The 24,641-nt window shown below is 48.0% G+C and overlaps 1 protein-coding gene across 4 annotated transcripts in view; it reads right to left on the reverse strand.

Moving 5' to 3' along the window:
• The window catches only part of LOC140077771 (uncharacterized), a 74,607-nt gene that overhangs the window by 17,229 nt on the left and 32,737 nt on the right, over positions 1 to 24,641 (reverse strand). For all 4 annotated transcript variants that reach the window (XM_072125221.1, XM_072125219.1, XM_072125220.1 and 1 more), the window contains exon 6: positions 827 to 1,045. In XM_072125221.1, coding sequence (XP_071981322.1) covers positions 827 to 1,045 — 219 coding nt within the window. The remainder of the gene's footprint in view (positions 1 to 826; positions 1,046 to 24,641) is intronic.

Raw genomic sequence — 24,641 nt, forward strand, 5'->3', positions numbered from 1 at the left:
AGGGTACATGTCCGGGTCTACACAAGTCGTTATCCTAGTCCCCGAACATAAGTGACAATGACTACTCCACTGTAGATCAGTGGTCAAGTAGAACTTCAGAAGAAGGTAGATCACATGGTGAGGAGCTTCTGGTTCTCCCTTTTGGTACTTTGTTATATGAGGAGGTGGAGGAGTCCTCAGTGATAGTCTGTATGGGCCCCATTTACCCAACCATAGGCTTTACCGGCTAAGGCAGAGGTCCCCAACCGCCGGTCCGTGGACCAGGACCGGGCCGTTGGAGTTTATCAGCCGGCCCTGCGCCTGGTCAGAGCTCGCTCTGTGTGGATTTATAATGTTTTCTGCCATAGCCGTGACAGCTCGCAGCTCCCGGCAGAGAATATTATGCAGGACGTTGCAGGAAAACAAGCCCAGTGCTCCCACTGATTCAGGGAAACAAGCCTGGTGCTCCCACTCATTCTGAACCTATGGTAAGTTGAATCACATTCTCATTATAAATGTCATAATTATATAATAAGTATGCACTAAGCTCCACCCCTACATAACCCCACCCCATATGACCAAAGCCCCGCCCCCACCAGGCCATGGAAAACTGGTCTAGCTTAAAGCCGGTCCCTGGTGCAAAAAAGGTTGGGGACCTCTGGGCTAAGGGAACCATGTGGTCCCATGACTTGTGGCTTGCCTGTTACTGATGCCATAATACAGAGGTAATTTGTTGGCAACGTCTTTTTGTTGACATTGCGCCATCGCCAGGCCGTTGTGGATATTTAGGAGTAACGGGTGCTACGCTGAGTCAGCAATTTTACTATGTTTCCAAACTAGGACTCACCTGGTAGCTCTCTGGTGCTGGAGCTGTATTTGTAGAACAGGTTCTCTCCATGGTCCGTCCCGCTGTGTTTCAGGGTCCGGATGGAGAGCAGGTGGTCCGCCCATGCCTGGGCAGAGCGGCAGAGGTCCCGGTTGAGCTGGAGCGGTGGGGCGCCATGTTTCCGTCTGTATATGTTATGGGCGGACACAAAGTCTTTCTCAAACTGGTTCCCTTCAACACCTAAAAGAGACAGATGTTGTGTGAGTCACGGCCACGGGAGGGATTGCTAATATCCTGTTCCCTTCTGTAGAATATCCACGTAGACACTAGAGAATTTGTCTGCATTAGGTTCCTTGGGGGTCAAAGTCTTCAGTTTTGGGGGTGCTAATCTGCTCAGTCTGATAATACATTTCATCCCAATAGGACCAGATTCACATCACTGTAATATGGCTGCAGTTTAGCCCCTTATTACACCTCTTAAAAGGAAACAGTCAGCAGTTGTGACCATGCAGACCACAGCCAGTGTTATGCATTTTCCCTTGAGAGATATGTATGTTGTTAGTAGCAGCAGGACTGTGATGTATGAATTTATATTCCTAACACTGCTGTGCTCTGTGCTCACTGCATCCAATGTTAGGTATGTTAGGAGAGAAGTGAAATCTTAACTTGGTATAAGTTGTTGGTGGCAACAAAACTGTGAAATATGCATTTATATCACAGGGGTTGTGCATTGGGATCATGCCCTCACACTGCTGTGCTCTGAGCTCTGAGCATTGAGCTGCCCCCAAAAAATTAAAATGCTACAGCAGTAACCCAGAGCAAAGCAGCGTGAGGATATGTCCCAATCCATATTTCACAGTCCTGCTGCTACAAACAACACACACAAAAGTCTGATTACACATCTTTCCAGGGACAATACCTAACACTGGCTGCAGAGAGCACAGACTAAAGCAGTGTGAGGACACACCCCTAGTACATTTGGAGAAGTTACAATCCTGGAATATAAATCCATATTTTACAGTCCTGCTGCTACTAACAACATGCGCAGCGGTCTGATTACACATCTCTCCAGGGACAATACATAACACTGGCTGCAGTCTGCATGATCAATCCTACGGACACATTCCCTTTAAGGTTATTACATTCCGGTCTCTATTCTGGGATCTCGGAGACATTACTGGGGGGGCAGACGGGGCCCACTCCCTGCAGACTGTCCAGATGCAGCACATCGCAGGCAGATTTGGGCTTTCCTCAAGGCGGCCCACATCATTCCTCTCCCCGCAGTCATGTCTTACTGATGAATCACAACATTGTACTGTAAGGAATCTCTCACTGCCGCCAGTCCAAGGGGCTTCACGTGGTGCTGTCCCCCACCTACAGCCCGGCCATACTAGGGACATGGAGGGGACTTAGTATAAATGTCTGTGCCGTTGTGATTGATCTGTTTCTGGGAAAGCTGGGTGATAGTAATCATCCAGCTTTCCTGGCATCCTGAATGTTACCATATCTATATAGTGAGATACACTGATGTATATATTCTTCTGAAGCTAGGAAAGCTGGGTGGGAACCCAGTGCAGTATTCCTATGGTGGTGGTGCACAGCTGCAGGGTATGAGGGGTTAATCTGATACACCCATCTGGTCTTTGTTCTGACATGACTCGTCTGGGAGATTAAGGAGATCTGGGACTTCATGGTAGGCAGCAGGTGATGGGTAGTGTGGCACAATGCAGGGCGCGGCACATGTCACTACCAGTGTCACATACTTACCCATCCTAGATGTAAATCCCGGGATTTGGGATCACACACCCCTGAGGGGCATTTATTTCGTCCTTGGTGGAGGTAAGGACACAAACCTTTGTATCCTTTTTACCTTTTGCAAAAAAAATTTCTAAGCCTCGCCCCATGGAGGGAGTATAACACCCCACCTGTCACACCGTGACACGCCCCCTGTGATAGGCAGGACACACCCCTTACTGGGGACAGGTACGACACATAAGACCCTCCTTACAGGAGTTTCAGAGGTTTAGGGGATTTGGGTACATAGGGTTCAGGTCAGGACACTGTTGCAGCATGGACTGTAATCCCCGGTCTGATGGGTCCCATCACCCACCAGGGTGAAACCAGGGGAGCACCCAGACCCTAGAGCCCAACCCAGGTAGTGGATTAACCCATAAAGCTCCCAAATCAAGAATTTTGGGGGACCCCACCCTCCTCAGGATGCTCTTGTGTACAGGTATGGCAGAGCTAGACAGATAGTGAGAATGGTGCCCCCCCCCCACTGCCCCCCCCCCACTGCCCCCTGCTGTGCCAGTATACCGCCATATGGTGCATTGTCATACATGAGGCTGGAACATTTCGGGTTTCTCCACAGAAAGAGGGAGACCTCCTGTTATCTAGGGAATCTGTATATAGGGTGCCTCTGGATTAGTTTGGGGGTCAGTATATGGATCAGTTTAGGGGTTTGTATATGGGGTGTTTGGATTGTTGGGGGTATATATATAAGGTACTGGGGCTCTGGATTAGTTTGGAGTCTATACATAGGGTGTCAGAGGGTCTGTAGATGTAGTGGTCTGTATAGGTTTAGGGGTCTGTATAAGTTTGGTGGTCTGTGTATAGTGGTCTTTGTAAGCTTGTAGCTCTGCTCTCTTTTAGGAGTGTAGGATTTCAACATTTTGGGGTGCTGTAGGGGTCATATATATTATAAGCCTCTCGGATGGGGGGGATGTCTGATGATCTCTCAGTAGTGCAGCCTCAGGCTGTCAGTCTTTCACTTCTAGGGCCTAATATAAGATGCAGAAGAGGAATCCACCCCCACCCTGTGTTGCCTGGCATTGCACTATATATAGTGTAACCGTATAGTATCCTGTAGAGAATTAGGCAATGCACACTCCGGAGCGCTGTGTCACCCACAGGAGGAAGCGGAGGACTAATAATGTGTCATCTCCTCCCTCCAAAGTATCTGAACTCTTGTACAGTTCTTCTTGTGAATGTGTCAGTCTATACTGCAGTTCTAGAATTCTATTCATTCACCAGAAGAGGCTGAGTGTTAATATCCTGCAGCAATACTGTACAACCACTTGGCATCCGCTATACTATACAAGTCCAATCATCGTCTACTTGTTTGGATCTGTGGGGTCAGTGACATCACCAGGAGGGGCGCAGCCAGATATGGACATTACACGGACACTTTTTGGGATTGGGGGGGTTCATGATGAAGCCCTCTGCCTAAAAAAGGTTAAAAAGGAGCCTTCCTATACCTTTATATACTTGATTTCCGTTCAGCCCCTGCTGTTGTTTACAGGGATAATTAAAGGGATTGTCCAACTGTTTTCTTCTAAAAAAACACACATCCGTCTATAGGTTGTTTGTGGATTTGGAGTTTTGTTGAAGTGATTGAGGTTGAGCCCCAATACCACACACAAGCTGTAGAAAGAGGTGGCGACAATTAATAACAGCTATGTTATTGACGACCCCTTTAAGTTGAGTGTATCCTACGAAGAGGTGTAAGTTGAGGTGTCTCTATCCCAATGCAAAATCTGAGCTATTAGCCTCCACCGCTACCGTCTATCCCTGGGACATACACATTACTAAGTTTATTATAGCCTAAAGTGAACATCCCCTTTAAGGCATAAGACTGCTGGGACTTGTAGTATGTAACACATTTAGAGTCACAGATTGGCCATGATGGTCAGTGACTACAATAGTGAGACGTCACTGTACACAGCAGCCACTGCCGTGACCCTCTGGTTGCTGAAGGACTACAAGTCCCAGCACAGAGCCAGATTGTCCAGTAATGACCCAGCGATCACAGCTGTGTCCTCTCCAGGACTGGAATGATATTTATAATAGATCCTGTACCGCAGCCACAGATCAGCAGCAGCTGGAAGGAGACAAGTCCTCCGCCGCCAAGGAGTCTTGTAAAAATGTTCCTTACAACGTTACTTATGTAAATGAGCCGAAGCCTCCGAGCCAAAAAAATCTAGAGGAGACCCACATCTTCTACCGGCTGCAGTTTACAAGATTTTACCTATTCAGGACCAGACTTCAACTTCAAAAACTCCCAGATAAACTTCAGAGCTGCATTCACAATTCTGCATTCTGATGCCATGTATATACACAGTCAGGGGCATCTACTATATGTCGTGTCTTTTCTGGCCCTGGAATCCTTTCTTGTTGTTTCTGCATTGCGTGCACCAGATTTTTCAGACAATCCAATTATATTTGTTGCTCAATTTGGGCACAGCTTTTGAATTAAAGTTTCGGCAAAGGGGATTTCCCACGGAACCAGTTAGGCCCTATGCACGGAATAGGGCCTAACTTCCTGATCGGTGGGGTCTCAGTGATGGGACCCCACAGATCCTGAGAACGGGGGCCCGATGTACCCCAGTCAGACCCTGTTTTCGTGATCTGTGGGGGACCCATCACTGAGACCTCACTGATCAGGAAGTTAGACCCTATTCTGTGCATAGGGCCTAACTTGTGTAGTGGGAACAACCCTATAAGGCCGCGTGACACAATATAAATTCACAGTGTAAAACACAGCTAAAACACCAAGCGCCACAAATAATAATTGCCCCGCAGTGACTCAACCAGCGGGATACTCGGTGCAGCTCTAGAGTTTAATACAAGATGTAACTCCGGATCAGTGCAGGATAAGTAATGTCATGTATGTACACAGTGACTGCACCAGCAGCAGATAGTGAGTGCATCTCTGGAGTATAATACAGGATGTAACTCAGGATCAGTACAGGATAAGTAATGTCATGTATGTACACAGTGAGTGCACCAGCAGCAGAATAGTGAGTGCAGCTCTGGGGTATAATACAGGATGTAACTCAGGATCAGTACAGGATAAGTAATGTCATGTATGTACACAGTGACTGCACCAGCAGCAGAATAGTGAGTGCAGCTCTGGGGTATAATACAGGATGTAACTCAGGATCAGTACAGGATAAGTAATGTCATGTATGTACACAGTGACTGCACCAGCAGCAGAATAGTGAGTGCAGCTCTGGGGTATAATACAGGATGTAACTCAGGATCAGTACAGGATAAGTAATGTCATGTATGTACACAGTGACTGCACCAGCAGCAGAATAGTGAGTGCAGCTGTGGAGTATAATACAGGATGTAACTCAGGATCAGTACAGGATAAGTAATGTCATGTATGTACACAGTGACTGCACCAGCAGCAGAATAGTGAGTGCAGCTCTGGAGTATAATACAGGATGTAACTCAGGATCAGTACAGGATAAGTAATGTCACGTATGTACACAGTGACTGCACCAGCAGCAGAATAGTGAGTGTAGCTGTGGGGTATAATACAGGATGTAACTCAGGATCAGTACAGGATAAGTAATGTCATGTATGTACACAGTGACTGCACCAGCAGCAGAATAGTGAGTGCAGCTCTGGGGTATAATACAGGATGTAACTCAGGATCAGTACAGGATAAGTAATGTCATGTGTGTACACAGTTACTGCACCAGCAGCAGAATAGTGAGCGCAGCTCTGGAGTATAATACAGGATGTAACTCAGGATCAGTACAGGATAAGTAATGTCATGTATGTACACAGTGACTGCACCAGCAGCAGAATATTGAGTGCAGCTCTGGAGTATAATACAGGATGTAACTCAGGATCAGTACAGGATAAGTAATGTCATGTATGTACACAGTGACTGCACCAGCAGCAGAATAGTGAGTGCAGCTGTGGAGTATAATACAGGATGTAACTCAGGATCACTACAGGATAAGTAATGTCATGTATGTACACAGTGACTGCACCAGCAGCAGAATAGTGAGTGCAGCTCTGGGGTATAATACAGGATGTAACTCAGGATCAGTACAGGATAAGTAATGTCATGTATGTACACAGTGAGTGCACCAGCAGCAGAATAGTGAGTGCAGCTCTGGGGTATAATACAGGATGTAACTCAGGATCAGTACAGGATAAGTAATGTCATGTATGTACACAGTGACTGCACCAGCAGCAGAATAGTGAGTGCAGCTCTGGGGTATAATACAGGATGTAACTCAGGATCAGTACAGGATAAGTAATGTCATGTATGTACACAGTGACTGCACCAGCAGCAGAATAGTGAGTGCAGCTCTGGGGTATAATACAGGATGTAACTCAGGATCAGTACAGGATAAGTAATGTCATGTATGTACACAGTGACTGCACCAGCAGCAGAATAGTGAGTGCAGCTGTGGAGTATAATACAGGATGTAACTCAGGATCAGTACAGGATAAGTAATGTCATGTATGTACACAGTGACTGCACCAGCAGCAGAATAGTGAGTGCAGCTCTGGAGTATAATACAGGATGTAACTCAGGATCAGTACAGGATAAGTAATGTCACGTATGTACACAGTGACTGCACCAGCAGCAGAATAGTGAGTGTAGCTGTGGGGTATAATACAGGATGTAACTCAGGATCAGTACAGGATAAGTAATGTCATGTATGTACACAGTGACTGCACCAGCAGCAGAATAGTGAGTGCAGCTCTGGGGTATAATACAGGATGTAACTCAGGATCAGTACAGGATAAGTAATGTCATGTGTGTACACAGTTACTGCACCAGCAGCAGAATAGTGAGCGCAGCTCTGGAGTATAATACAGGATGTAACTCAGGATCAGTACAGGATAAGTAATGTCATGTATGTACACAGTGACTGCACCAGCAGCAGAATATTGAGTGCAGCTCTGGAGTATAATACAGGATGTAACTCAGGATCAGTACAGGATAAGTAATGTCATGTATGTACACAGTGACTGCACCAGCAGCAGAATAGTGAGTGCAGCTGTGGAGTATAATACAGGATGTAACTCAGGATCACTACAGGATAAGTAATGTCATGTATGTACACAGTGACTGCACCAGCAGCAGAATAGTGAGTGCAGCTCTGGGGTATAATACAGGATGTAACTCAGGATCAGTACAGGATAAGTAATGTCATGTATGTACACAATGACTGCACCAGCAGCAGAATAGTGAGTGCAGCTCTGGAGTATAATACAGGATGTAACTCAGGATCAGTACAGGATAAGTAATGTCATGTATGTACACAGTGACTGCACCAGCAGCAGAATAGTGAGTGCAGCTCTGGGGTATAATACAGGATGTAACTCAGGATCAGTACAGGATAAGTAATGTCATGTATGTACACAGTGACTGCACCAGCAGCAGAATAGTGAGTGCAGCTGTGGAGTATAATACAGGATGTAACTCAGGATCAGTACAGGATAAGTAATGTCATGTATGTACACAGTGACTGCACCAGCAGCAGAATAGTGAGTGCAGCTCTGGAGTATAATACAGGATGTAACTCAGGATCAGTACAGGATAAGTAATGTCACGTATGTACACAGTGACTGCACCAGCAGCAGAATAGTGAGTGTAGCTGTGGGGTATAATACAGGATGTAACTCAGGATCAGTACAGGATAAGTAATGTCATGTATGTACACAGTGACTGCACCAGCAGCAGAATAGTGAGTGCAGCTCTGGAGTATAATACAGGATGTAACTCAGGATCAGTACAGGATAAGTAATGTCACGTATGTACACAGTGACTGCACCAGCAGCAGAATAGTGAGTGTAGCTGTGGGGTATAATACAGGATGTAACTCAGGATCAGTACAGGATAAGTAATGTCATGTATGTACACAGTGACTGCACCAGCAGCAGAATAGTGAGTGCAGCTCTGGGGTATAATACAGGATGTAACTCAGGATCAGTACAGGATAAGTAATGTCATGTGTGTACACAATGACTGCACCAGCAGCAGAATAGTGAGTGCAGCTCTGGAGTATAATACAGGATGTAACTCAGGATCAGTACAGGATAAGTAATGTCATGTATGTACACAGTGACTGCACCAGCAGCAGAATAGTGAGTGCAGCTCTGGAGTATAATACAGGATGTAACTCAGGATCAGTACAGGATAAGTAATGTCACGTATGTACACAGTGACTGCACCAGCAGCAGAATAGTGAGTGTAGCTGTGGGGTATAATACAGGATGTAACTCAGGATCAGTACAGGATAAGTAATGTCATGTATGTACACAGTGACTGCACCAGCAGCAGAATAGTGAGTGCAGCTCTGGGGTATAATACAGGATGTAACTCAGGATCAGTACAGGATAAGTAATGTCATGTGTGTACACAATGACTGCACCAGCAGCAGAATAGTGAGTGCAGCTCTGGAGTATAATACAGGATGTAACTCAGGATCAGTACAGGATAAGTAATGTCATGTATGTACACAGTGACTGCACCAGCAGCAGAATAGTGAGTGCAGCTCTGGAGTATAATACAGGATGTAACTCAGGATCAGTACAGGATAAGTAATGTCATGTATGTACACAGTGACTGCACCAGCAGCAGAATAGTGAGTGCAGCTCTGGAGTATAATACAGGATGTAACTCAGGATCAGTACAGGATAAGTAATGTCATGTATGTACACAGTGACTGCACCAGCAGCAGAATAGTGAGTGCAGCTCTGGGGTATAATACATGATGTAACTCAGGATCAGTACAGGATAAGTAATGTCATGTATGTACACAGTGACTGCACCAGCAGCAGAATAGTGAGTGCAGCTCTGGGGTATAATACAGGATGTAACTCAGGATCAGTACAGGATAAGTAATGTCATGTATGTACACAGTGACTGCACCAGCAGCAGAATAGTGAGTGCAGCTCTGGAGTATAATACAGGATGTAACTCAGGATCAGTACAGGATAAGTAATGTCATGTATGTACACAGTGACTGCACCAGCAGCAGAATAGTTCGTGCAGCTCTGGGGTATAATACAGCATGTAACTCAGGATCAGTACAGGATAAGTAATGTCATGTATGTACACAGTGACTGCACTAGCAGCAGAATAGTGAGTGCTGGCTCATTCCCCTGTGAACTGCTGACGGGTGTGGTTGTCTGTGGCTGAGCTCCTGCACCACCTGGTGGAAGACCAATCCACCCAGGCCTGCTCTCTCCTCCCCAGGGAGGGAGTGGGTTTTCTGGGATGAGTGAACCAGGCAAATCCCAGGCTTCTGCCTCTCGGACCAGGCCGGCGGGGGGCAGGAAAAGCCAGATACCGGCCAACATGGAGGGGGTGAGAAGATCTGCCCGGACCCAAGGACGCAGCGATGTGACCTCGGCTGCCACCCCCAAGACCCAGGGAAGCCGCAAGGTCTCCGGAACACAGAAGATCAAGGCAAGTAACATCAGCCTGAGTGCTCCTCCTGGAAAGCTGAGTGACTGTGCGGGAAAGTTGGGTGGTTCAGCTGGAAAGCTGGGTGCTCACGGAGGTGTGCAAAAAGCATGGGGACATCTAAAGGCCCGGGAGTCTGCTACCATCTATGGCTCCCGGATTGCTGAGCACCTCCGTGAGTACGAGGAAGCTGGCAAGGCGCTGAATAGGCTCCAGGAGGAGATACGTGAGACCTTGGCCCTAGCGGGGGTGGCTACACAGAAGAAAAAGTCTGATCTTCTTAACACCATTGACAGACTTAAAGCCGAGGTCACCGCTCTGCAGGAAAAACGACGGTTGATCCGCGAGCACAGCGGTCCGTTCAGGGAAAAGTTGGAGAACGACGCCAGATTTGAGGAGATGCGCCAGGAGAAGCTGAGAAAGCTGAAGGGGCTTCAGATCCAGGCGGATGAAGGCGATGGCGATGATGAGGAGGATGAGGAAGACCTGCCGTGTCCGTCTGGTGGCCTGCACCAACACCAGCAGGCCTCGCACGACAGGCTGCCTGCAGAGCAAGCGCCATTACCATCAGGCTGCGGCTCTGCCAACCTGGAGGAGGAAAGTGATGACAGCGGTCAGGGGGGGGCGCTAATGGCTCAGATCCGACAGCTCGAGTCCCCAGTTCACCTCCAGAACTTCTCCTTCGGCGATGATTTGCCAGATGACGACCTAAAGAGAAAGAAGAGAGCCAAGAAGATCAAGGCGTCTCAGGAGGTGAATCTGGTGTTTCGTCCCCTCCCTGTTCCCTCCGGGCGGGCAGCAGTGCCAGCCTGTCGTGTAGGCCCCGTTTCCCAGCCCAGCACGAATCCTGCAGTGGACTCGGTGCCAGGGTGCGGGGAGATTGCAAAGCCACGTTCCATCATGGCGCAGAGCACCAGCCTTGTTTGTAGTAGCAAGGATGGTGCAGGGAAGGCATCGGCCGAAAGGCCGGACAGTGAGGGCGATCCAGCAGGTCCTGGTACTGTGCGCTGCCCCCCAGTGGGAGGGGGGGGGTGGCCCTGTGCCAGGGGCAGTGGCGGTGGCTCCTGTGGCCCCTAGCGCTGTGGCTGTTGCTTGCTCCGGTAAGCAGCGGCAGTGTGATGGGGCTGCTGGGGCTTGTGGTGCAGCGCCTCCCAAGCGTCCTGTGCAGCCTGCAGGAAAGGGCGCAGGAAAAATATTATTTTGCATTGGGTCATCAGACCCAGGAGATGGTAACAAGAGACTTTCCGGACTTCATAAAGATAAGAGACCTCATGCATCTAGTGAACAGCGGTGCACAAACATTAAAATAGCTGGTCAACAAGGGGTTAATGCCAATGAGGCAGAGGGCACAAGTAAGATCGGGGTTGGAGCTGCCTCTTCTCAGGCTGTATCAGCTATGGAGGTGGCTCTACCCCCAGTGTCCAGTGACGCCGAGGCAACCCCAGGTCCTCCTGGCCCAGCTGGTGTGAGTGATGCAGGGAAGCGAGGCAGTAATGCACATAGTGTGGTGAATGTGGGGGTGGTGAATGGTGCTGAGGGGGATCCTGGTGTGAGTGCTGGTCCATCTGCACCCCCAGTGGTGGCCGCTCCCATAAGGAGCTATGCGAATGTCACCGCTGGGGCAAGTGGGGTTAACTCCTTGTCTCCTGACTCTGGGAATAGCGTTTTGCAAAGGCGTCTTCTGGAGGCTCTCAGGAGAGGGGAAAAGTCAATCAATGTAGAGGGGAGAGATGTTGATCTGTCCTTCTGGACAGACAGGCATGGCCTGGCAGCCTTCCAAGAGAAAAGGGGGGGAGAGACTGTATGGTCTTTACCCACAACCGGGCCCGGAGCTGCCCGTAGGAATGTGGTTCGTCTTCGCTGGAGGGGCAGTGACGCATGCCCACCCAGGTCAAGGGTGGTGGAGCTCCTCCTGAAGATGAACTTCAGGGCTAGTGACATCTTTGCCCTGATACATCCTTATGGTACTCCGGAGTTCGATGTCAGCTTTGTTCGGCCGGAGGGCTTAGAGCTCTTCTGGTCGAATTATGAGCTGGCAAGGAACGAGCCTGGCTGGCGAGACTTTGCTGTGCAAGCAGTGTCTCGCCAAAACACAGTCAAGAAGGTGACCGTTTTGACCCGTAACGAGTCACTTTCTTGCATGGACATCATGACTTGGCTAAGTCGTTATGGTGAGGTTGTACAGGTACCTCAGAAAAACCGCGATGAATTTGGCATTTGGTCTGGGGCCTGGACCTTCATGATGAAGTTGAAGTGTTCAGGCGGCACAGTCGCCCACATTCCTTCTTCAGCCTTTCTTGGGCGGGACAGAATCCTGATTTTCTACCAGGGGCAGCCGAAGGTCTGTCACAGGTGCGGTGACCCCACACACTTTAGCGCCAGCTGCCAAGTGCAGAAGTGCGCTTTGTGTGGTGGGCTAGGTCATCTCGCTGCATCCTGTAAGGACATTAGGTGTAACCTGTGTGGTGAGCTCGGTCACCCTTTCAGCCGTTGTCCTCGCTCCTTTGCCAATGCGGTTGTGACCCCAGTGGAGGAGAGCCATGTGGTTGCTTCTGCTGGGGAAGGTACCAGCAGAGGTGGAGGAGCTGAGGGGCCTGTGAAGAAAAGCAAGAATAAGTCACCTTCTCAGTTGAGGCGGCTTGAAGCCAGACAAAAAGGGAGAGAACTGGGGAAGCCTCAGGTTGCTGGGGTGACCCTTGGTCCTTCCTCAGAGGCTGGTCATGCTACTGAGGCCCTGAGGGATGATGAGTTGGATGAGGAGGTCAGGAGGATGGAGCGCGAGAAAGGTGCCATGTCCTCCACGTCCTCCCATTATGAGAGTATGGATGAGGATAACAGGATTTGGCTAGAAAATAAGCGCAAGCAGAAAAAGAAAAAACGCGGCCGATCTAAGGTACCTAAGGAAGGGAAAACTTCCTCCCCTCTGGTTGAGCTTTCCAACCGGTTCCTCACCCTCGATAAGATCGCCTCCTCGGAAGGAGAGGCTGAGGGTGGGGTTCTGGAGGTGGCGGCGGAGCAGCCTGCAGGGGGCGCCGAGTCTCTATCCTCTGGGGATGCTGGGTCCTCAGAGTGGGAGACTGACTCAGAGTCAGGAGACAAGGACGAAGGAGAGGGTGGTCCGGGTGGGTCCTTGGGGGCCAGTAATAACATGGACACCTCGATTTCATTAAAGAGAAGTTGCCCCAATTCTGAAGGGAAAAGGGAAAAGGCATCATCTTCAGAGGACAGTAGGGGGAAGGGAAATAGTAAGAAAAAAGCCGTCTAACTCAATCACTCATGATGGCGGCACCCACTCCGTTGACGCTGGCGTCCATTAATGTCGCCAGCATTAAGTCTGATGCGGCTAGATTTGCGGCCTTTGATTTTCTCGGCCGCGTTGAAGCCGACATTTTATTTTTGCAGGAGACCAGGCTGCCAGATTTGGCGGCCGTGTTTAAAGCTAAGAGGGAATGGAGACACGGGCCTTCCTATTGGTCTCTTGCGGCCGAGCCGTATAGCGGGGTGGCGGTCCTTTTTACCGCACCGGTAGAATGCCGACGAGTTATTGAGTTAGAAATGGGGAGGTGCCTGATCCTGGATGTCCTCATGAAGGGACAAGAACTGCGCCTAATTAACATCTATGGTCCCCAGTCCAAGTGGGACAGGAAGTGTCTCTTTATGAGGATCAAGCCCTACCTTTTTACAAGTCGGCAGGTGGTCTTTGGAGGGGACTTCAATGCTGTCACGAGGTCCCAGGATAGGGGAGGTTCCAGAGACAAGCTGACTTATGATAGCGTCGCTCTTAATAGCATAGCTAGTGAGGCTCGCCTGGTGGATGTCCACATCCGGCACACCCCAGGCCACGCGGGGTTCACCTATTATAGGGGTAGCTGCAGGTCTAGAATAGACAGGTTTTATTTAAAGGAGGAAGCCATTTCTTCAGCAGTGTCCGTTGTTGAGGTGGAGTTCTCCGACCACTGTCTAATTTTGTTTTCTCTGAATGTTACAGAGACCCCCCGGATGGGAAGAGGCTATTGGAAGCTCAATTCGTCTCTCCTGGAAGAAGCGGAGATCAGACAATCCTTTGAGGACTTTCTTCAAAGCCAGGTACCATTGCTGGGCCTTTGTAGCAGTAAGTCAGAGTGGTGGGAGATGCTCAAGAAAAGGGTGGCGAGATTCTTCCGCCAGCTCTCGAGCCTCAGGAGCCTGGACAGGTACCGCCTGTATCAGGGCCTGAGGAGGAAACTCGAGCATCTCGTCTCGACTGGAGGTAGTCGTGAGGACATCTCCAGAGTGAAATCCTTGCTGAAGAGGTGTCAGTACGATAGACACGCATCTTTGGTTTTTGAGAGGGATTACGGGAAGTACCGCTCGCCCGACCCTTACAGGAACTGCAAGATGTCAGTGAGTAGTAAAGTTGTCACAGGACTGGTTGACAGTACGGGATCCCTGAAAAGGTCCAGATCAGGGATTCTGGAGGTCGTCAGATCCTTCTACTCGCACCTCTTGGGCAGGAAGGATCTAGATCGGGATGTGATATCGGCTTTTCTGGCTGAAACTGTCCCTGAGCCAGGAGTAGACCCCTCTCTTGATGTTTTGACAGAGATGATCAGTGAAGAGGAAGTCAGCCGGGCGATTGAAGGGCTCGCCCTCAAGAAATCGCCAGGTCCAGATGGCTTAACATCTGAGTTCTATAAGACCTTTAAGGACGCCTTGGTTCCCCTCTTGACTGAGGTATTCAATGAGTGTCTTTCCTCGGGCGCTCTGCCGAAGTCAATGAGGAGGTCTGCCCTGATCATTCTGTCAAAGGGTAAGGACCGATCTCGTATTGAGAACTGGCGTCCCATAGCGCTTCTCAATACGGACAGAAAGGTTTTGGCAAAGGTGCTGTTTAATCGGCTGGTGCAGTTTGCGCCCCGGCTCCTTTCGGGGACCCAGCACTGCTCTGTTCCAGGCCGCAGTACATTTAGTGCTGTGCTTTGTGTTCGGGAGGCAGTGGAGCAGGGCAGGGCTGGTAACTGGAAGGGGTACTTGCTGTCCTTGGATCAGGCAAAAGCGTTTGATCGGGTTGACCACGAGTACCTCTGGTCTGTCCTTCTGAGGTATGGCCTGCCGGGGGAGTTTGTCAATTGGCTAAAGGTTTTGTATGCAGGGGCAGAGAGTTTCCCGCTTGTGAATGGTTGGATTGGCCGCTCTTTTGAGGTCGGGTCTGGTGTTCGCCAGGGTTGTCCTCTGAGCCCACTTTTATACGTGTTCGCGATTGACCCATTCCTTAGGAGGGTTGATCGTGGGCCGTTGGTGGGAGTCGGGATGGACCAGGCGGCACCGGAAGCCACTCTAAGGGTGGTAGCTTATGCCGATGATGTCACCGTTTTTGTGTCCTCGAGAGGGGAGGCGCAATGGGTGATGTCAGAGGTTGACCGCTACTCAGAGGCTTCTGGGTCCAAGATCAACCGGGATAAGTGTGAGAGTCTCTGGCTGGGAGAGGGGGATCCAGGCTTTGATCTCCCGGACACTCTTCCAGGGCCCCAAGACTCTGCCAAAGTTCTCGGCATCGAATTTGGCCAGGGGGATTACCCCATGCAAAACTGGGACGGCAGGCTTAAGATTGCCGCTCAGAAGGTGGACCAGTGGAAGGGTTGGTCTTTGACCCTCAGGGAAAGGGTGAACTTGATTAAAACTTACCTGCTCCCATTGCTGATATATCTGGGCAGTGTGTGCATGTTGCCAGAACCCCTCTGGACTCGGGTCTACAGTCTGTTCTTCCAGCTGTTATGGGGGAATAGGCTGAACCTTATCAAGAGGGAGGTTACTTACCGCACGAGGAGACAAGGAGGGTTGTGTATGGTCAACCCTGTGGTGTTCCTAGTGAATACCTTTCTTAAGATCAATGTAGCAAACCTCTGGAAAGAGAGGGCTCCTCCGTGGGTATACTCCTGCAGGGGATGGTTTCGGCCTTTCTTCCAGGAATGGGAGACAGGAGGACAAGTGAAGGATCTCCGTACACCGCATGGGCATCTTCCGGCTTACGCTACCCCGGTTCTGAAGGTGATTCGCCGGTGGGGTCTGGGAATGTGGGAGATCAGGACCATGTCGAGGAAACTCCTTGACAAAAGGGTTCTGTTGACCCATTTCCAGAAGCCTCTGGCCCTCAGGGATTGCCCAAGTCGGGATCTGGGGGTGGGTTTAGGTCTTTTGAATTCCATCAGGATCCCCTTGAAGTTTTGGGACTTGACTTGGCGCTGCTTCCATGGAAAGCTGTGTGTGAGGGACAATCTGAAGTGTAGGAGCTCTGAGGAAAGGGGTTGTCCCCGGGAGGAGTGCGGTGGCCTGCTGGAGAGCATGGACCACTTCCTGCTTCAGTGCCCCTATAACACAGAGGTGTACAACCGGGTGGGCGCTTCCATCCATTGGCCCGGGTTGGCCGGTCTCTCCTATGCGGAGTGGGCCTATGGAGCATTCAGAGGCCTGGGTGGCCGGGACCGCTGCACGTTATTCCTAGTCAGTCTAGTGGTCAGGTACCACACGTGGAACGCACGGTGTTTAGTATCGACGCAGCGTAAAATCCTCCCGGTGGATGAGGTGGTTAGGAACATTCTGGGTGACCTGGTGAAGGTGCGCTCTCTGGAGCATGAGAGGCTGGGCACGGGGAGGGCCTCTCTCCTTTGGAGGGGGTTCTCCTTTAGTGTCCCTTAGTCTGTCATCTCCTCTCCTGGTGTTGGGCTGAAGCTGACACTGTAGATTTTTGTTTTGTATCTGAGGTTATAGTGATGTAGGGCTTGCAGGCGCCGATCCTGGGCTTTATGTGGTTGGTTTGTTATATGTTGATATGTTTAATGTGTTTGTATTTTGTGTACAGTGTGTATTTATGTAGTTATAGTTAATGTGTATATAGGTGGTTGGTTTTAGGGTGTTGGTGTTAGGGTGTTAGGTTGGGAGGGGGGTGGACGGGACTTGGACTTTATGATCCTGGGCACTGGTCTGGACTATATAGCGCGAACTTTGGACGTTAGACCATTGTCTGGGTGGGAGGGTGATGGGCGTGGGATTTAGTTAGTTATATTTAATATTTAATGTTTTTATTTCCTGTTTGTCTTTTTTTTTGCTGTGCATTCTTTAGTTATTTATGGAAAAAAAAAAAAAAAAAAAAAAATTATAAAAATTTATATAAAAAAAAAAAAAAAAAAAAATATTAGGTGGTGGGATTGGGTGAAGGTTTTGTTTTATAATGCTGATTGTGTGGTGTGTGTGTGGCTGGGCCAGGAGATTTTCGTAAGACTCTTTTAGTTTGTATTATTGTTTTGTTATTATTATTGTTTTGTTTTGCCAGAAGTTATGGCTTGATTTATGTTTATTGTTGTAATGTTTTTCATTTTTATATATAAAATAAAAGATTTACAGGATGTAACTCAGGATCAGTACAGGATAAGTAATGTCATGTAAGTACACAGTGACTGCACCAGCAGCAGAATAGTGAGTGCAGCTCTGGAGTATAATACAGGATGTAACTCAGGATCAGTACAGGATAAGTAATGTCACGTATGTACACAGTGACTGCACCAGCAGCAGAATAGTGAGTGTAGCTGTGGGGTATAATACAGGATGTAACTCAGGATCAGTACAGGATAAGTAATGTCATGTATGTACACAGTGACTGCACCAGCAGCAGAATAGTGAGTGCAGCTCTGGGGTATAATACAGGATGTAACTCAGGATCAGTACAGGATAAGTAATGTCATGTGTGTACACAGTTACTGCACCAGCAGCAGAATAGTGAGCGCAGCTCTGGAGTATAATACAGGATGTAACTCAGGATCAGTACAGGATAAGTAATGTAATGTATGTACACAGTGACTGCACCAGCAGCAGAATATTGAGTGCAGCTCTGGAGTATAATACAGGATGTAACTCAGGATCAGTACAGGATAAGTAATGTCATGTATGTACACAGTGACTGCACCAGCAGCAGAATATTGAGTGCAGCTCTGGGGTATAATACAGGATGTAACTCAGGATCAGTACAGGATAAGTAATGTCATGTATGTACACAGTGACTGCACCAGCAGCAGAATAGTGAGTGCAGCTCTGGGGTATGATACAGGATGTAACTCAGGATCAGTACAGGATAAGTAATGTCATGTATGTACACAGTGACTGCACCAGCAGCAGAATAGTGAGTGCAGCTCTGGGGTATAATACAGGATGTAACTCAGGATCAGTACAGGATAAGTAATGTCATGTATGTACACAGTGACTGCACCAGCAGCAGAATAGTGAGTGCAGCTCTGGGGTATAATACAGGATGTAACTCAGGATCAGTACAGGATAAGTAATGTCATGTATGTACACAGTGACTGCACCAGCAGCAGAATAGTGAGTGCAGCTCTGGGGTATAATACAGGATCATTGCAGTAGAACATATGACATGTATCATGTATAGTAGCAGGAATATACTGTGTTGCTCCTGTATGAGTCTCTGTGGTGCTGTATAACATGATGCAGATGATTGTTACTTTATGACATTCTGTAACAATGTTGCAAAACTTTTCCCATAAATGGAGCCGGGGCTTGTGCTGTGCTCAGGCCTCTATAGGGGGATATTGCTGCCTCTAGATCAGCTGGAAGATGTTAAATTACAAACAAAAAAACTTTTTGTAAGATATTCTCTAATTAAGACATTCCCTCAACCTCCCCCTCAGGTGTGCCCCCTTAAATTAAAGGGGTTTCCCGTTATACACATATGATATTATCTACAGTCTGGTCACTGGGGGTCTGCACCTCCTTGTCTATTCATATCCTAGGGGGGGTATTTGTTGGGGTTGGGGGTCCTCCTATAGGTCAGGCTTCTAGTTACTATTCCTATATAGAGAAGCAAACTACAAAGTGACAATGAGACTGGAGCAGGGCTGACCCTCAGGGCTTACAATCTACGGTGTCCCCTTGTGCCCTTTCGTGGAGTTTTGTAGCCAGATGTGGTTACAAGAAGGGAAGGGGAAGGTCTGACGCCCCTGCGGCCTGAGGTGTACTCACCCCTGGGTCTGCGGCGTGAGAAGCAGCCTCCCATCTCCTCCTAGTCCTCTGTACCCCGGCCCGGTGCAGGACAAGGGCTGAGTCACATCACTTGGCTGGGGGCTCCAGCAGTCTGAGAGCCGGGCTTGTTCACAGAGCATAAAAGATTGAGCTGTGGATGCTGAGAGGGAGGGGAAGGAACTCCACTCACACACTGAAACTAGAGCCCTGACAGCTGCAGGAACAGCCCCCCCTGCAGGACGCAACATCTGGAGGGGGAAGCATGTGTGTGTGCCAGGGATGGCGCTGAGCTACTACACCTATCATCCACGGCTCGTCATATCGCTATAGAGGTGCAGGCACGCCCTACAGATGTGCATAAAGTTATGGCCAGTGGGGGCAGGGAGTTTTCTAATCATTACAGAATGTTATCCCGGAATGGCTGATAACAGAGAATGTAACGGCATAGTAATGGACAAAGGGCAGTGTTCCTTTATGTAATGTCTTTGGGACTTGAAATTGATTTAATATAGAAAGTGCATCTGAAAAAGTTATATGTGGGGTCAGTTATTTTGGGGGGCACCCTGCATATAGCAAATGAATTTTCCCTAATTGTAAGCAGGGAGGTTATTTTCCATTCATTTGGGTGCAGATAATGTTGACCCGTTGATTGGCTGGCAGTGGGCATCTCATAGGGTACAGAAATGATTCAGGGCGTAGTGCAGGACCCCATGGCGGTCCCAGTCCTTTCTTGAGTCAGTGTCAATCAAACCAAAAAAATTTCTATATTATATTATAGCTATAACACTTATAAGGTCCTGGTGAACGAGAAACCCTACATCCTGTATACAGGGCAGATCATTAACTAGCGGAGCCACAAAGAGAATAACCAGATGATAGCATCTACATATCTGACAGACATGAATCTCATCCTATTCCTGGAATCTAATCTCCAAAAGGAAAAGTAAAACTAGTGGGAAAGCAATAAACATATACTGGGAGGGGCGCTACCTGCATAGTAATGGGATCGGCCCCTGGTGTCTATTCTATATGTATATTAGGTCACTTACAGCGTAAAAATTACTTCCTGCTGTGTTTTTTTACACATACTAGTTGCAGTACCGCTTTTCACCACTGAAAGACTGTAAGACTGTAATGCAACAGCGCCCCCAGCGTCCATCAAATGAGTCCAAAAAAAATGAGCAAAACAGATATAATTTTCTCAGGATTAGGACGGTAATTTTATTACTTTTGTCAAAAAAATTTCGCCTTTTTTTTTTTTGGTAAACTGAGCTCAGATCTATAATTGTCACCCATTGCCTCGCCCCCCCCAGGGCCCTCCCCAGTGACTCCCCCTCCTCTAGTCACATCCCCAGGGCACACATTCTGTAATCCTGGGCAATTATGTCAAGTGTCTCCATTTAACCCTTGCCTGATCAGAGAGACTTGGTATGAATATCCTTAACATTTCTTAGTGCCCCCATCCTAAATATTACCCCCCTTCCCCCATAATAAATCATGGTACACTCTGCCCTGGTGGTCCTTGTATTGCTGACCATACCTTCTGTACCCCCATATTTAATATTTCTCCAATCCAATCTTTGACAACCAGATTGTATGATCAGATTGTACGTAGTTATAGGATGCGATATGTATATTGGGGGGGCGGGGGTCATGTTTTGTATCTCCAGCCTCAGACGTCCATTCTCAGCCTCTATAAAGGCTCCGGTGTTGTCCCTGTCCTGGCTGCATTGTCTGCAGTGATTCAGGCCTGGTGCCTGTGTGTATCCCATGAATGGGGTCTGCAGCAGGGGCTTCTGGGTATTCATTGTGGCGCGGTGTGGGAATCCATAGCCGGTCTCCATGCATTTTAATTCAGTCTGATTATTCGCACAGCCCCCCATGGATCCTGGGACAAGGGCCGGTTTGTGTATTGTGTTCCCTTGTCCAGCCAGGGCAGGCAATAGGTTCTGCTTGCTATACACTTATAGCTCTATAGGGGGCATCAGAGGTCAGAAACATGACTGCCCCTCCTGATATGTATGAGTGATGGGAAAATCAACATCTAATGTTGCAGAATTCTATCCCTTTAAGAACACAAATTAAAGGGGTTGTGCACTTTGCCAGTTCTCTCTCATGATATAGGTGAGTCCTATAGGAGCTCTGCTTGCTTATAGGTAATAGCGGCGCTCACTGCTTAGTCCTAGGGGGTCATGTGACGGACATAGAGGCGGAGCCCTGCTATCTGTATCACATGATTGATCATTGAAGGGGGCTATTGCCTGACAGCAAGCAGAGGTCTTGTGTGGTTTAGTGCTAGGCTGGGTACGTGAGATGGCGCCATGGCCGCCGTTACATAACAGTTTTTAGCGGCTGCAGTCATTAGCGGCAGAGAGAACGTGAAGTATCAGAGCCGCTGCGAGAAAATTCATCAGAGCCGAGAAAAGCTGCTGCGAGTGCGACACGTGAATCACACCCCGATATATATAGACACCGGCCGAGAGGCGCTAAAGAACGCAAAATATCCGAAATACACAAAATTATAGTTATGGGATGTACCATAGAGGGCAGTGTGATCCTACAAGAGACCCTATATGGGGCACAGGCTGACAGAGATACTATCAGCACCATATGGCGGAATCATACTGGCACCATGTATCAGCACTATATGGCGGAATTATACTGGCACCATGGATCAGCAGTATATGGCGGAATCATACTGTCACCATGTATCAGCACTATATGGCGGAATTATACCGGCACCATGTATCAGCACTATATGGTGGAATTATACCGGCACCATGTATCAGCACTATATGGCAGAATCATACTGGCACCGTGTATCAGCACTATATGGCGGAATCATACAGGCACCATGTATCAGCACTATATGGCGGAATCATACCGGCACCATGTATCAGCACTATATGGCGGAATTATACCGGCACCATGTATCAGCACTATATGGCGGAATCATACAGGCACCATGTATCAGCACTATATGGCGGAATCATACCGGCACCATGTATCAGCACTATATGGCGGAATTATACCGGCACCTTGTATCAGCATTATATGGCGGAATTATACCAGCACCATGTATCAGCACCATATGGCAGGATCATACTGGCACCATGGATCAGCACTATATGGCAGAATCATACTGGCACCATGTATCAGCACTATATGGCGGAATTATACTGGCTCCATGTATCAGCACTATATGGCGGAATTATACTGGCACCATGTATCAGCACTATATGGCGGAATCATACTGGCACCATGTATCAGCACTATATGGCAGAATTAAACTGGCACCATGTATCAACACTATATGGCGGAATTATACTGGCACCATGTATCAGCACTATATGGAGGAATCATACTGGCACAATGTATCACCACTATATGGCGGAATTATACTGGCACCATGGATCAGCACTATATGGCGGAATTATACTGGAACCATGTATCAGCACTATATGGCGGAATCATACTGGCACTAAGTATCAGCACTATATGGCAGAATTATACAGGCACCATGTATCAGCACTATATGGCGGAATTATACTGGCACCATGTATCAGCACTATATGGCGGAATCATACTGGCACCATGTATCAGCACTATATGGCGGAATCATACTGGCACCATGTATCAGCACTATATGGCGGAATCATACTCGCACAATGTATCAGCAATATATGGCGGAATCATACTGGCACCATGTATCAGCACTATATGGCGGAATTATACCGGCACCTTGTATCAGCATTATATGGCGGAATTATACCAGCACCATGTATCAGCACCATATGGCAGGATCATACTGGCACCATGGATCAGCACTATATGGCAGAATCATACTGGCACCATGTATCAGCACTATATGGCGGAATTATACTGGCTCCATGTATCAGCACTATATGGCGGAATTATACTGGCACCATGTATCAGCACTATATGGCGGAATCATACTGGCACCATGTATCAGCACTATATGGCAGAATTAAACTGGCACCATGTATCAACACTATATGGCGGAATTATACTGGCACCATGTATCAGCACTATATGGAGGAATCATACTGGCACAATGTATCACCACTATATGGCGGAATTATACTGGCACCATGGATCAGCACTATATGGCGGAATTATACTGGAACCATGTATCAGCACTATATGGCGGAATCATACTGGCACTAAGTATCAGCACTATATGGCAGAATTATACAGGCACCATGTATCAGCACTATATGGCGGAATTATACTGGCACCATGTATCAGCACTATATGGCGGAATCATACTGGCACCATGTATCAGCACTATATGGCGGAATCATACTGGCACCATGTATCAGCACTATATGGCGGAATCATACTCGCACAATGTATCAGCACTATATGGCAGAATCATACTGGCACCATGTATTAGCACTATATGGCAGAATCATATTGGCACCATGTATCAGCACTATATGGCGGAATCATACTGGCACCATGTATCAGCACTATATGGCGGAATTATACTGGCACCATGTATAAGCACTATATGGCGGAATCATACTGGCACCGTGTATCAGCACTATATGGCGGAATCATACTGGCACCATGTATCAGCACTATATGGCGGAATTATACTGGCACCATGTATAAGCACTATATGGCAGAATTAAACTGGCACCATGTATCAACACTATATGGCACAATCATACTGGCACCATCCACCATGTATCAGTACTATATGGCGGAATTATACTGGCACCATGTATCAGCACTATATGGAGGAATCATACTGGCACCATGTATCAGCACTATATGGCGGAATTATACTGGCACAATGTATCACCACTATATGGCGGAATTATACTGGCACCATGTATCAGCACTATATGGCGGAATCATACTGGCACCATGGATCAGCACTATATGGCGGAATTATACTGGCACCATCGATCAGCACTATATGGCGGAATCATACTGGTACCATGTATCAGCACTATATGGCGGAATCATACTGGCACTAAGTATCAGCACTATATGGCAGAATTATACAGGCACCATGTATCAGCACTATATGGCGGAATTATACTGGCACCATGTATCAGCACTATATGGCGGAATCATACTGGCACCATGTATCAGCACTATATGGCGGAATTATACAGGCACCATGTATCAGCACTATATGGCGGAATCATACTGGCACCTTGTATCAGCACGATATGGCGGAATCATACTGGCACTAAGTATCAGCACTATATGGCGGAATCATACTGGCACTAAGTATCAGCACTATATGGCGGAATTATACTGGCACCATGTATCAGCACTATATGGCGGAATCATACTGGCACCATGTATCAGCACTATATGGCGGAATCATACTGGCACCATGTATCAGCACTATATGGCGGAATCATACTGGCACCTTGTATCAGCACGATATGGCGGAATCATACTGGCACTAAGTATCAGCACTATATGGCAGAATCATACTGGCACTAAGTATCAGCACTATATGGCGGAATTATACTGGCACCATGTATCAGCACTATATGGCGGAATCATACTGGCACCATGTATCAGCATTCTATGGCAGGATCATACTGGCACCATGTA

The sequence above is a fragment of the Engystomops pustulosus genome, chromosome 9 (genome assembly GCF_040894005.1).
Source record: "Engystomops pustulosus chromosome 9, aEngPut4.maternal, whole genome shotgun sequence".
Lineage (NCBI taxonomy): Eukaryota > Metazoa > Chordata > Amphibia > Anura > Leptodactylidae > Engystomops > Engystomops pustulosus.